Raw genomic sequence first — 14142 nt, 5'->3', positions numbered from 1 at the left:
TTCGAACTTAAATATGTAATTGTGTTAAAATAAAAATGTGTTTCTCTAAGTAAAGGAATGAAAATAAAAGGGGAAGTAGGAGCACGCGCCGGGCGAAGCGTTTGGGTTTGTTAGTAGTGATAGTTTTGGGACAGAGTTGGAGGGTTTGAAGCGGAAACATAAAAACGAGGGAGTGAAGGGGTAAAATGGTTTCTATCGCACTTTTTTTTCCCTTATCAACTAGTTTCTCTCTCTCTCCCACCGTGGGATTAAAATATTGTTTATAATCAAAATAAATAAAGAATTTAAGAATTTAAGAAAAATAAGAAAAATAAGAAAAAAAAAACGCGGCTGCTGTATTCACCAAAAACAGAGACACGGTGAGAGGGAGAGAGAGAGAAACTCTGTGTTGATCGATCCCAGCTAAGATTCAACGTTTCAAATAATCGAACACGGGTTTATTGGTTTTTCGATTGTCGCAGGCTGTGCTGACAATTTTGCAATAAATTTTTGTGAAATTTTGAGGCTGTGATTTCTACGCGAGCCCGCGATCGTGTAGAATTTTTCAATTACCTGCGGGGGTGATTTGTTTGGGTTGGATTTTGATTCTGAGGAATGGATCGAGGAGGAAGTGGGATTTTGATTGGGACGGAGGGTTCTCAATGCGGAGGTTTAAGTTGAAGGGTTTGATTTTTGTATTTTTTGGTATTTTTTTGGATGATTTCTGCAGAAGGTAGGGATGCTATAAAGGGGCTGGGTTTAGGGTTGGGGTTAGGGCTGGGTGCTGGGAGGAGAGAGATGGTGGAGTCTGAGCTCGAAGAGGGTGAGGCGTGCTCCTTTCAGAACCACGAGGATTATGATGCCACCGTTGATCCCGATGTTGCCCTCTCTTACATTGTAAGACCCCTTTAACTTGATTTTGCTTGCTCTGGTATTCCAAGTATAGTTTGTAGGTTTTAAAGTATGGAATTATTGCTGTTCACTTGTTTTACCTTGTTAGATCCGTGACCTGAATTTTGTTTCCGCGGTTGGCTTAAGTTGTTTAGTTGTGGGGTGTGCACTGCTGAATTGTGCTTTGCTGTGAGTTGAATAGGGTTTGACACGTGGTTAGCATAGAGAGTGTTATTGGAGATATTGAATTTTTGTGGTCTTTGTGATGTCAACTTGATGCATTGGGTTGTTGAGGAATTTTTTTATCAATCTGCTCGATCTGCCCGTGGAAATGTTGTTTAAATCAGATTGGTTATATAAAGGATTTCTTTCCTTTTTTTGGCTTCTTGTTTGATTTCTGGTCCTTTCCTTTCATGAAGAATTAAATGTTGAATTATTTATGTGCTTTTGTTTGTAAATTGATGTTTATAGTTTAGGAGTGCCCTTTACCCTTGATAGACTTGTACATAGTGTCATCCACTACGCCCCAAAGACCCGGAGAGTCGTTTGTCTATATTGTCATTCATAATTACAAGACAACATGAACTATGTGTTTTGCCGTTTCTCGATCATAAAACTCGTAAAATGCAAGTTGTGTATCGAGGAACATAGTTTGAAAATCGAGGCAACTGTGAGATGGCTACTTGGCACATTTAGAATTTTTCGTTATGTTATCATAAATTGCTGTTTGTTTCCATGTCATGAATATGTCTACATCTATTGGATTTTTTCAGTTAGATTTAGTCATGTTCCGGTTTTGATGACTGTTCTTTCTTCTCTATCGAATTTTTATATTTTAAATTTTCTTTCCCAAAGGATGAAAAAATTCAAGATGTTCTGGGACACTTTCAGAAGGATTTTGAGGGTGGGCTGTCTGCGGAAAGTCTTGGTAAGTCTTGTTAGAATCAAGACTCATCTAATGTAGGATTAAACGTTAAATGGTTACTGGATAATATCGAGAAACAATTGATCATTTCAGGGGCAAAATATGGTGGTTATGGATCATTTTTGCCCACCTATCAGCGATCTCCTGTCTGGTCTCATCCAAGGACTCCACAAAAAAATCATAGTCAAAATACACCAAAATCTCCGAATAATTTGCTGCCAGAGGTAAATTTCTTACACTACATGGGGCATATCATTATGTGACTGTGATACATTTAGTTTTAACTAAATTGATTATTATATTTGAGGTTTTATGACTTACCTTTGTATTATTTATCACTTTCAACTTATTTGAAATTAACATTGTATCTTGCAGGGTGGGCAGGGTGACGCTGTACAATGTTCCACTGGAACTCAGTCATCAAGACTTGGCCCAGGTTCTGGTAACTCTTTGAGGATGGCTGCAAACAAGGGTCTCTATCTGGAAGATGGAACCCATCAAGAAAAGTACTTGATAACCACTAATGTTGATACATCCACTTCTAAGCATGAGTCTCTAAACAAGAAATTTACTAGCACATCGGACCAGAAGCCACTGAAGGTTCGAATCAAAATGGGTCCAGATAATTTATCAACACGGAAAAATGCTGCAATATACAGTGAAATTGGTCTGGATGTGTCACCATCATCATCACTGGATGACAGTCCCTCAGAAAGTGAGGGGATTTCTCGTGATCCTCATGAAGCTCCTTTTGAATCTCCAACCATTATCCTTCAGGTGAATTATCTTTTGGCATTTTCATTATCCTTTATTATATTCATTATTGATCTTGATGAGTTTAATTGAATATTTTACGGTGTCTTGGAACAGATTATGACTGACCTCCCTCAGCTATTGTCACCACTTTCTGAAAGTATCATTGAATTAACTATAAAGGAAATGCGTGCCAGAGATAGCATTCCTGGTCTTGTTCATCTGGATGATGCAGAAAGTTTTGACATGTCACTAAATGAATCTAATAATGTGAAAGTAGATAGAAAATTGTCACGGGGGAGTGGTAGGAAAATGAAATCTCTGGAGGGTTGTGAATCCTCAATGGAAGTCAAGGGTTCTACAAAGAAGAATGGTCGGATTGATGCTGGAGTGTTGTCAAGAAAGGAACAAAGTACAGATGCATCAACTATGGAGGAGCTAGTTTCAAATACTATGAAGCTTCCACTTTTATCCAGTTCATATTCTTTCAGTGATGACTTGGTTAGGACTGATGATGGGCCGTGTGATTCTTTGAAGGAAACCCACAAAGTTATGGTGAGGGAGAAAACCTTCTCTGGTCAGGGTCAAAAGGAAGGGCTGGAGCCAACATCTACTGAGGTGAATGGTTTTTCTGAAAGGACAAAGGGAAGCTCAAGAAGAAAAGTTGTGGGAGATAAGATTCCTTTTGATGACTATATAGTGAAAGAAAATTCTCAAGGAGATAATAATTGCCACTCAATAATGGCTGAATCTAACGTTTCCAAAGTTAGGACAGCATCAAACACTGAAGAGCCTCCTAAGAAGGCTAATCAGAGAGGTAGCCTATGTGAACAAGACAGTATGGCAATACCTGTCGTGACAGAACATCCTGTTCTGGTTGGTAAGAAGAAGGCAAAGGGAAGTCATGACACCGTGGTTATGGAAAGGGAAAAAGAAAAGATTGGATCCTCATCGGCTCCTAAAACAAAAAGGAGTTCTGATGATAGTTCTGCATCAAAAAATGAGACTGAAGATGTTAGAGCACAAAAGAATCTCGGAAAGACTCGAGATACGTACAGAGATTTCTTTGGAGAATTGGAAGATGAGGAGGACAGAATCAATTCGCTGGAGACCCCATTTGAAGAAAAACCGAAGGAACCTGAGGTGGTTGAGAGGAGTGCACCTACAACTAGTTCTGGAGCAAAGGAGAGACCAAGTGCTAAGAAAGCTGATAAGCTGTTAACAGCTGAAATATACCCTAAATCAGCCACAAATATTTGGTGCACTGGAAATGCAAATGGTACTGATGCTGAGAGTGGAAAAGGGATTCCTGTAATGATACCCCCCGTTGAGATGGAAGATAATTGGGTGCAATGTGACAGATGTCATAAATGGCGTCTTCTTCCTGTTGGAACAAATCCTGATAACCTACCCGAAAAGTGGCTATGTAGTATGCTTAATTGGCTGTAAGTTCTGTTTCAGTGGCTAAATGTTTTATTGCCCATAATCAAATTATTAATGCATTGTGTGGACGAGCTTATCCACTAGCACTTATAGGAGAATAAAATAGGAAGGTAAAATACTCAAAAGTTAATATCAGCTTATGCACATTAGCTATTATAGAAACTCTCATAACTAACTTATCCGGAAGCTGAAGGGCATAAGTTGATTTTAACTCATGTAGAACTTTGACTCATTTAAGTTTCTCCAAACAGGGTCTAATGTTAACGAGTTTGTCAGTTGGAACTAGCCCTGCACTTTTAAGGTTGGGATGTGGTCTTGAATTTTGGAGGTTTAATACCCCATCAGGCCATGTATTTGAAGAAAAAAAATGTATTAAGGAAACTAAATTGCTTGTTAACCTATATGGAAACTACTTACATGGTCATAATGGATAATTAACATTGCATGCATAACTATGCAGGCCGGACATGAATCGATGTAGCTTTAGTGAGGATGAAACCACTAAAGCACTTATTGCATTATACCAAGGGCCTCCTTTTGACGGTCAAAGCAACCTGCAAAATGTCTCTGGCAGTGTTATGGTGGGAGGAGCCATGCCAACATCCCAGCATCCTAACCAGCACCAGCTAAATAATGATGTGCATGTGGCACCTGGGGGGAAGAAAAGGTTAAATTCTACAAATAAAGAAAACTTTTCTCAATCCTCATATCCTATGAAGAAAAACTTGTTGTCAACAGTGAAAAGTAGGAGTTTAAATGATGTGAACAAATCTCCTGTCATGAGTGAGGCTGATGTTCCATCAGAGAAACACAAAAATAAGCACAGGACGCAGGAGCACAGTTCTGATAGAGGTAACTTGAACTGCACATTCATTTTTGTTTGTCTTCTCAGTATTGACTAAAGTGTTGATGTTCAAAGACCTGGTAAATTTCTCTGTTATCTTCATTTCTGGAATTTTGTTCTCAGGTGATACAAAGAATACGAAGGTCAAAAGCAGGAGGGATCATGATCAAGATTTTCCTAGGCCATCCAAGAAATCTAAGACTGACAAGGCTCATTCTACCAATGAAGAGTGGGTAGAACAGAGCGGAACTACTAGGAAGGTGGGTGTTCAAAGTTCAAATAGCACTTTTCCAACTACTTCAGTTGGCAAAGATCGACCAAGACAGAAAGCCCACTCTTCTTCAAGGGACTCCAAATCAAGAAAAGACAGGATTCCAGTTTCTGCTGAAAACACAAGAGATAAAGGTCAGGGTTCGTTGGATGAGGGATCTCTGGATCTGGGGAATTGTGATTCAATTGGTAGTGTGAAAAAAAGGAAACTTAAGGGATATCAGGATGCTATAACTTACAGCCCAGGTAATCCTCGCATACAGGAGAGCAAAACTTCTGAGCATGATTTCAGCAATTCAAGGAAGGAAAAGAAGGCGAAAAGTTCAAAATCTGGAGGCAAAGAATCAAGTACCAGTAAAGGTAGTGGTAGGACTGACAAAAAAGTTAGTCATGCAAAGAACCAGAAATTCAGGCAAAACCCTGAGTGCAGTCTGTCACAGCGGAGCTTGGATGGCATGGACTGTTCAAAAAGGGACTTGGGACCTTTACAGGTTTCTGTTGCTGCCACTTCAAGCTCTTCTAAGGTTTCTGGCTCTCACAAAACCAAAGCCAGCTTCCACGAAGTGAAGGGCTCACCTGTGGAATCGGTGTCTTCATCACCCATTCGAGTTTTAAATGCAGATAAGCTTTCAATCAAGGAAATTATAGGGAAAGATGATTCACGTGATGTTGCTGCTGTGGATAGTCCAAGAAGATGCTTGAATCGTGATGATGATGGTGCAAGTGATCGATCTGGAACGGCCAGGAAGGATAAATCTTTCACCATTGCCAACAGGGCAGATTTTCAGGACAAGGGTGTTAATTTTTCTGATACGAAGCTTAAAGCTGAAACAACCAGCTATTGTACAAATGGTGGTGTTGACACCATAGTTCCAGATGGGACCTATGCAGGCAAAGAGCATATTAAACATCCAGGTGAAGACAAAATTGATGTTTATCATGCTAATATGTCTCATACAAGGAAGAATGGCATAGAATCAGGTTTGGAGGACAACAATGACGGCTGTAAGTCAGAGTCCCATGCAGATAAGGTCAAGAATTCTAGTTCTTCAAGTCAACTGAAAAATCAGTCTCCTCTAGCTGAGACAAAGCATAAGGATGGAAAAAATAAGTTGCAGGAGAAGTTTGGGATCAAGCCTGACCAAAGTGAGAATATACATGCTGTCAAGAAAGATTATGCAGAGAAAGCTGAGGCTAGGAAAAAAGAGAGTCACTTAAATCGAGGTCATGACTTTCAAGATGTTATTGTGGATGCCCTTTGCAAACAGGATGCATTTCATGCTCCCCCGCAGACTCAGTTGCCAGACTCGGATAGATCCACAAAGAGGTCTCTTTTTGAAAGAACTGGTGATCAAGAAGTGCATGGAAAAGGGAAGCTGTTGTCATCATTGCCATCTGAAGGATCTCAAGTTGAGACATTGGGCCGATGCCCACGGCCAGTTGGTTTACATAAAGGAAATGGTGATGCTGAAGTTGACCCTTCCAAAGTCGATGATGTGTCAAAGCTACCAAAAAGGCAATCGAAAAAGACTGACAATCAAAATGGAAATCAGCAAACTGGTTCAAGAAATCCCGTACTTAATGGTCACAGGTCGAAGGAGCTTGATGCCCCTAGCCCAGTTAGAAGGGATTCTTACAGCCATGCTGCTAACAATGCTGTGAAAGAAGCTAAAGATCTTAAGCATCTGGCTGATCGTCTTAAGGTTTTTACACCATCCCTTTTAGACTATTATGATTTTGCTCTTCTTGATGCCTATTTTACTAATTTTGGGTTTGATCATACAGCATTCTGGATCCACTGGTGAGAGCACTAGTCTTTACTTCCAGGCAGCCCTCAAATTTCTTCACGGAGCCTCTCTGTTAGAATCTGGCAACAGTGATAATTCTAAACACAGTGAGATGATTCAATCAAAACAAATGTATAGTAGCACTGCAAAATTGTGCGAGTAAGTCAACGATTTTCTTTATAATCATGGTTATATATGTTTTAAATATCATATTTTGTTTAAAGTACCCATTGAAATATTCTTTCCTTTACCTATTGTTTTATTAGGTTGCAAGCATGCCTTCAAACATCTTTACTGTACTTGGCATGATTATATCTTTCAGTTGATTATATCTTGTATATCATTGCCTCAAATAATTGATTTTTTTTTTATAATGCCATCCAATATATTCTTTATATAGGTTTTGTGCCCACGAATATGAGAAATCAAAAGACATGGCTTCAGCTGCACTAGCCTACAAATGCATGGAGGTAGCATATATGAGGGTAGTATATTCTTCACACACTAGTGCAAGCAGAGATCGGCATGAGTTGCACAATACACTGCAAATGATTCCTCTTGGTAATGAATTTTATTAGTTGATTTTCACTGTATTTGCATGATGCAATTTTCTTTCTTTCTGAAGTCCTCGGTTTCTTTGGATTTGTCCTATATCATACCAAATCCCATCTCCTTTTTTATCCTTTGGCAAATAAGTGTTAAATATTCTGATAGCTTTGTAAAGTATCATGTCACTCACATTCATTATAATAGATTATCTGAACATTGTCCATTTGAATTATAATAGATTATCTGAACATTGTCCATTTGACTAGCATTCTGTATGGTGTGATCATGGATACATATCCTCTTTGGTGGTTTGTAATTTCGGGGTGGGGGTAGGGAGGCACGTTTGGTAGAGTTTACGTGGAGCTTATTTGGACTTTATGAAGATGGCTTATGGCATTATAAGCTGTTTTTATTTTTTTTCAAGTTTCATGGAGAAACTTATAAAATTAAGCTCTATCCAGTCAGCTTCAAAGTCAAAATTTACTGATAAGCTCTCATGGGATGAGCTCTTAACTTTTGATAATAATTATTTTTCTTACTAAATGCACCCTTAATCCATGAATAATAGAAGGGAAAACAGAAGAAAAATAGGAAGAAGTTAGATATGGTTCATTTTGTGGATACAGACAAGTCTAAATTTTATTTTCCTTTCATCATGTTAATGAACTACTGTTTCTCTTTCTGAGGAGTGTCATTGGCATCGTAATGATGAAATTTGAGTAGATTAATCTCTGATCTCTCTTTTGTTTTGAACCTTGTTTCTTTTGTTAGGTGAGTCTCCATCGTCATCTGCCTCTGATGTTGACAATGTTAACAACTCTACAGCTGCTGACAAGGTTGTCATCATATCTAAGAGTGTCAATTCGCCCCAAGTAGCTGGAAACCATGTTATTGCTGCACGACATCGTCCTAATTTTGTGCGATTGCTCGGTTTTGTGAGTATATAGTTCTTGCTCACAGAAGTATGATCTTGGCAAAAGTCTCTCTCCCTTCCTCACATTGATTGCCTAAAACAACTTAGAGGAAACATAGTCAAGGATAAGGCATACATTAATTTTACGAAGAATAATTGAATTCTGAATTCCTTTGAATGGTTGATTATGTGAATTTGTTGGTTGTCATATTAGGAAATGCTTTCACGCGAGCTCTGAAAGATGGTTCCTAGTTAGGATCTGACAGAGTTTGCAAGATTGAATTTATCTGATCGAGGATTGTGGCATCCTGCAAAATTTAAGAGTGCTAAAATCTTAATAAAATTAGAGTATTAAAAATGCAGCATAATAAATCACAGTAAGCCTTGAACTTGACTCAAAATACCTTATAATCCGTTTCAAGCTATAACAAGGAGCAATGTAATCATACACATGATATATGTGTACATTTAATTTAGGCTTTGATGTCTAGACTAAAAAAGAGAAGTCAATTATATGTGTAGTAAAAACAAGTAAATCACTGTAGCTTAACCTATAATTATAAGGATGGCCAAAGAAATCTGCAAATAAGAAAATTGGTCAAATTCAAAGCATCCTAGTATTTTCCATTAAATCAATTGAAGGTGTGTAACTTCCTTAAAATATGAAGGGAGCCGTTCATCAAGGAGATATAGAGATTTATTTTTAAGGCTTAATCTGTTCTAAATTTTTGGTATTGTGGACTTATTTTTATAGGTTTTATGGTCGTATTTTATAGTGGACATCCTAATAAATAATCTGGTATCTAGTGTGCCATCAACACAATGTATTTGATTCCTATTCTGTTCCTTCTTCAGACTGCTAGGGCATGCTATAGATAAGATCATATGGTCTTCTGACCTGGATTGTGATTTTAGTGCTTTCAAAAGTTATTACAGCCATGCCTAACGGGAAGCCCGCACTAACAATTAAAATGCTAGCTCAAATGTTGTCTGTGTCTTATTTAGGCTGTGATATTTGGAATTAAAAACATGTACCAATTGCAGGCTCAGGATGTTACTTTTGCCATGGAAGCATCAAGGAAATCACGGAATGCTTTTGCAGCTGCTAATTCAAGCCTAGGTGTGGGCAAGAATACAGATGGTATCTCCTCTATCAAAAAGGCTCTTGATTTTAGCTTTCAAGATGTGGAGGGGTTACTTCGTTTGGTACGGGTTGCTGTGGAGGCCATTAATCGTTAAAGAAACCATTTAATTGAGAAGATGATTCTAGTCAGTTATGAACATGTGTTTCTTGGTCATGTACAAAATCTCAACTCTGACAAAAAACAGTCTGAAATTATGGAGGGCAAGGTTTATTTTGTTGGATCTCGAATCAATCTTGTCAACAGGTGAAGCTAGTACTGTCTCTATAGATATGGCTGCTGTGGACAGTGAAATGAAAGTCTCAGTTTACAGTCAGGAATTTGGTTGCTCTCTGTTGTTTACAAACATAAAATCCTTTCAATCCTCGAGACAACGTGGAGGCCCTCAGAAGCAAGGTTCTGTAATGCAGATTCTGAGCTATATTGATATTTAGAACGATGCTACTTCCAGATTATAAGATGATGATATAATAGGTGGATATGGATAGATTTAGAAGTTTGAAACTATTTGCGCTCTCTTATGTCCTTTTCTCATTCCGGAGGGTTTATTAATTTGTCAATCTGTACATGTGTAAAGTTGTAACTGCTGGAAAGAGGAAGTTGTGGATTTTGTATTACTGCAATCATGCTTCTACTAGTGGTTCTGCATTTTCTTCCCCTTTCCAATCTCTTCCCGGAAAGTAAAGTCAAAGAGAGCCAAACTAAAGTGAGCATATCTTCTTAATACGAGAACATTCGTGTTCCTGAATCCTTTTTTATTTAATTTCTCAATGGCCACTATTTTCCTGATTTGAATCTTGTCTCATGCAGGTTCTCTTGTACAATGTTGGGATTAGGGGTAGAACAATATTCTTTACTCATTTTGTTGATAGAGTACCAAGCAGAAAATAAAAAAGGAGAGATGTACAGCAAGAATTTTTTTGAAGTGGCAGGCAATTTACTGCAAATGAATTGTCAACTCAGGTATACAAATACCCATGTCTTGTAAAATTCGTTTTGTTTGCTATCCAAATGATTGCCAAAGCATGCCTAACACTTGATTGAATTACATTTCTTTTTTTCCTGAAGGGACGCAGTGGATGTAAATAAAAATTATATAGATTCAAGTCAGAAACAGGGCAAGCTGGTTGCTACATTCATGCAGAACATTCAGGTATTTTTTCATTATGTTCAATTGATCGTGTCGCTGCTAAACAAGTATTGACATGTACCACTTAAGACATTTCTATGTTAAGTGTTCCGTTTTTTATATAAACCTGGATTTTGCTTAAGTAGAGAAACTTAAATAGATGTTATATTAACTATTTTGATATGATTACGATGGAAATTTTAAATAAATTCTTTAACTGGCCTCTATTTTAAAGGTAAAATCTCCTTAATGAACATTAGGGGTTTGTTTAATGGTCAGGATAAGAAAGTGATAGGATAATAGTAAAATAAATATTAATCATATTCAATTTTGTGCTTACCACGATCAAAACTACATAACAATATGTTGCAGTGATGATGGCAGTGGTGGTCAAATTAATTACAACAATGGTGGTAGTGATGACAATTATAAAAATGAGATGGTTGCTACAATAATGGTGATGGTTATGGTAAATTGTGGTAGTAATGGGAATGATAATAACATGGTAGTGGTCGTGGTTGTTGTAATAACGATGGTGGTACAAATAGTAACGACATTATAAGTGGTGACGTTGTATTGGTAATTATTATGATGACAAATTATAATATTGGTGACAATGGTGAAAGTGTTAGCAAAAGTTTTGAGAAGAATGATGGAAGTGATGGTTGTTGTGACGAAGATGATGTACATGGGGGTGGTGGCAACAACAATAAAGGTGATGGAAGTGAGTGCTAACACTGATGAAAGCAATGTTTAGAATGATGGCAATGACAATGAGAATGGTGATGCCAAGGGTGGTGATGATTATAGTGGTCGTAATGAAGATAAGGTGGTGAGAGAATAGGAGGTTTCTGCATATCTTGCTACCTTTTAACTAGGCTGCTCCTTTGGATAAAAAATACATTGCACTAACATGATATAGGACAGTCAGTAGGATAAGAAAATCATCTTATCAGTTCACCGAACAATTTATTACAAGGTAAGATATCCCTATTGTATCTTGATCATCAAAGGGACCCCAAAGTAATAAGCATACAAATCCTTCATGTGTGTTAATCTCTCATACTAAAGGCTGATTTTTTTAGTTTGTCTAGTTTACTGTTCTGAAATGGCTAAGGATGGACAATTTGGATTATAGTCACTAGAATTTTAAAATTTTACTTTGATCGAAAGGATCTGTATCAAGATTATGAGGCGTTTCACATGTGTAGCACAGCAACTAATTACCAGAACTATAGATAAGTTTGTACAAGTCATTCAAGTTATTGATTACCCAGCTTAAGACTTTGGCTTCCTCAAAAAATCGGCTCATTATGGAATATATCCCGTTTTTTCTGTGCATGATACTGGTATTTATTTGGCTTGTGTGGTGCCATCATATAATAGTTAGCCCTATTGCACTTTGTGAGTGTTTGGTGCCAACTTAACAGTGTCTGTGGTTGCAGGTTTGAGCAACTGAGGCAAATACCAGATAGACCTGGAGTTTAGCTCGCCAAATCTGTAACTGGCCATGGTGGAGTTTTTTTCTTCATCTTTTTCCCTGCTTTTCCCTGTCTTACTGTATTCTTTAAAAAAAAAAACAGATGCTAGTATTGGGCATTTAATTTTAAATTTTGACTTTACTAACTTACCTGTTCTTATAATGTACATAGCTTTATGTTCATCTACTTTTCTTAATATTTCACCCTTCTGGTGTAGTGGCGAGTGCCATTCGGTGCGTCGTGTGTAAGTTATATGGAATATAGAATTGAAAATAGTTTAGTGGAAGATTAAGGGTGTATTTTGGCTTTTGTAGTCATGGCAGTATTTATTTAGAGTTAAAATATATTACAGATAAATTCCAGAATTGTAATAAAATTTCAATCTAATTACTCAATCATGATTATATCATAAATATTTATATTAAATTTTATTAGAAATGAATAACAATAAAAGAGTGATTGGATGCTTCATATTAATATCAAATATTAACAAATTTTATTTATATATATTTAGATTTATATTATATAGAACATGTTTGTATGTTAATAATTTGTTTTCATTCATATACTGTATTTAAATTTTAACGATTGAGGATGAATTATTATATAAGAGTCATGTATAGTTTTCAAAAAAGTCTGCTAGTGGACGAAGACCTTGAGCTAAAAAGAGAGACAAATAAGGATATTCCGTGTATAATTCTGCATATCTCGAATGTTAAACGATACAATATAAACAAAGTTTTTATTTTTAACGTAATAAAAAAATATAATTTATATAAAAATTTAAATACTATTAATTTATTTTGATCACGTTTAATCTATAATAATTGGTACATTTGTTTATTTGAAAACAAAATTAACGGTAATATATCATTACTAAGAATTTTAAACTTATAAAAAAAAACTAATATTTTGTTAACATTGTTTTTCTTATATAAACAATTATTGAAATTATTAAAAGAATTAAATATTTCACATGCAGAAAAACAAAGAATTATAAAGAGTAAATAAAAAAGAATTATAATTTTCTTGATGTTTTATTGAGAGTGTACTATCTTATAAATAACTACATTATATGAATATCAATATTTCACTGGCATAAAAACTATACAGGAAAAAAAAATTATTAATGTTCCAGTCCACAAAAGTTAAAAGTATTTATACATTTAAAAAAAAGGTGGAAAATGTATGATTTGGTAAATACAAAATTATTTATTGTACTGATACGAAATTAGTAGCAATTACTTTAAGAGTGTTGACTAAATGGTCCTAAGAAATCTAGGCATTTAGTTATACCATTGTTTATTTTGTTTTCACATTAGATTTTTATTTTTGCTTTTAATGGAGCATATGATTTTACTTAAATGCATAATTTTAAACTCACTTATTTTTTAGTTATTTTAAAATTTTGTTGTAAAAAATTGTATTGTAATATTGTAATTTAATTTAAGAAAATACTAAATTTTATATTGTTCTATCAAGCCCACCTGTTTGTTTGTTCTTTCACGTTTTTACAAGTAATTATAAAATTATACTTTTCTTTATCAAGTTGATTACATTATAATTTAAGAAGGCTTATAGTATAACAGTTTAAATCAATTTTATTAGATAACCTCACATACTATTTTAAAATCTGGAATTTAAATATAATTTAACTTTACAAAATTAATATTTACATGTTAATTATATATTGATTTATTTATATTATTGGTATTAATTTTTTGTCCATGTGTTATATAGATAAAGAAATAAAATTAACCACTCTATTTTATTAGAATTTCCATAAGATCAAATATATTCTGTTGAAACTCTAAAAGTATTTTGAACACTTCAAACTTTCGATTGCAAATGTATTCATTCTTATTAAGCTGGGTAAGAAGTATGTTTGTATAAGACACTGGTTTTTGAATTGAAAACTAATGACATTGGTTTATATTTTGAAGAAGATAATGGTTTGAGTGAAAAGAAATTATAATGACTGACTTGTTTAATGAATTACAAATGACAAATTTGTATAGGTCAAATGATGATGATTG

At 35.6% G+C, this 14142-nt stretch overlaps 1 protein-coding gene and 1 pseudogene across 3 annotated transcripts; one reads left to right on the top strand and one right to left on the bottom strand.

Annotated features, from left to right (window-relative positions):
- The first annotated feature begins 261 nt into the window (after positions 1–261).
- Positions 262–12405, top strand: LOC108328921 (cysteine-tryptophan domain-containing zinc finger protein 3). 3 transcript variants are annotated; one of them, XM_052873909.1, is made up of 14 exons: positions 262–876; positions 1726–1798; positions 1889–2019; positions 2171–2572; positions 2666–3993; positions 4452–4843; positions 4959–6808; positions 6891–7051; positions 7293–7453; positions 8213–8277; positions 9399–10202; positions 10307–10459; positions 10565–10649; positions 12071–12405. In XM_052873909.1, the coding sequence occupies exons 1-11, from the start codon at positions 697–699 to the stop codon at positions 9591–9593; spliced, it is 4938 nt and encodes a 1645-aa protein (XP_052729869.1). In that variant the 5' UTR covers positions 262–696; the 3' UTR covers positions 9594–10202; positions 10307–10459; positions 10565–10649; positions 12071–12405. The 3 variants fall into 3 exon arrangements, with proteins under 3 accessions (XP_052729869.1, XP_017418316.2, XP_017418315.2); XM_017562826.2 differs by having other exon boundaries at positions 267–876; positions 8213–8376; XM_017562827.2 differs by lacking the exons at positions 10307–10459; positions 10565–10649; positions 12071–12405 and having other exon boundaries at positions 263–876; positions 8213–8403; positions 9399–9536.
- On the bottom strand, positions 10028–10412 carry LOC108327640 (uncharacterized; annotated as a pseudogene).
- Positions 12406–14142: the final 1737 nt, after the last annotated feature.

The sequence above is a fragment of the Vigna angularis genome, chromosome 2, assembly GCF_016808095.1.
Source record: "Vigna angularis cultivar LongXiaoDou No.4 chromosome 2, ASM1680809v1, whole genome shotgun sequence".
NCBI classification, from domain to species: Eukaryota; Viridiplantae; Streptophyta; class Magnoliopsida; order Fabales; family Fabaceae; genus Vigna; species Vigna angularis.
The sequence above is the reverse complement of the archived record's forward strand: the minus strand, read 5'-3'. Positions and strand labels throughout refer to the sequence as shown.

Bases quoted from the DNA above. Each gene is read 5' to 3' on its own strand.
- LOC108328921 (XM_017562826.2), top strand. From the start codon at position 697: ATGATTTCTGCAGAAGGTAGGGATGCTATAAAGGGGCTGGGTTTAGGG. The intron at 1,799-1,888 runs GTAAGTCTTGTT...TGATCATTTCAG, and splicing joins GCTGTCTGCGGAAAGTCTTG to GGGCAAAATATGGTGGTTAT. The intron at 2,020-2,170 runs GTAAATTTCTTA...TGTATCTTGCAG, and splicing joins CGAATAATTTGCTGCCAGAG to GGTGGGCAGGGTGACGCTGT.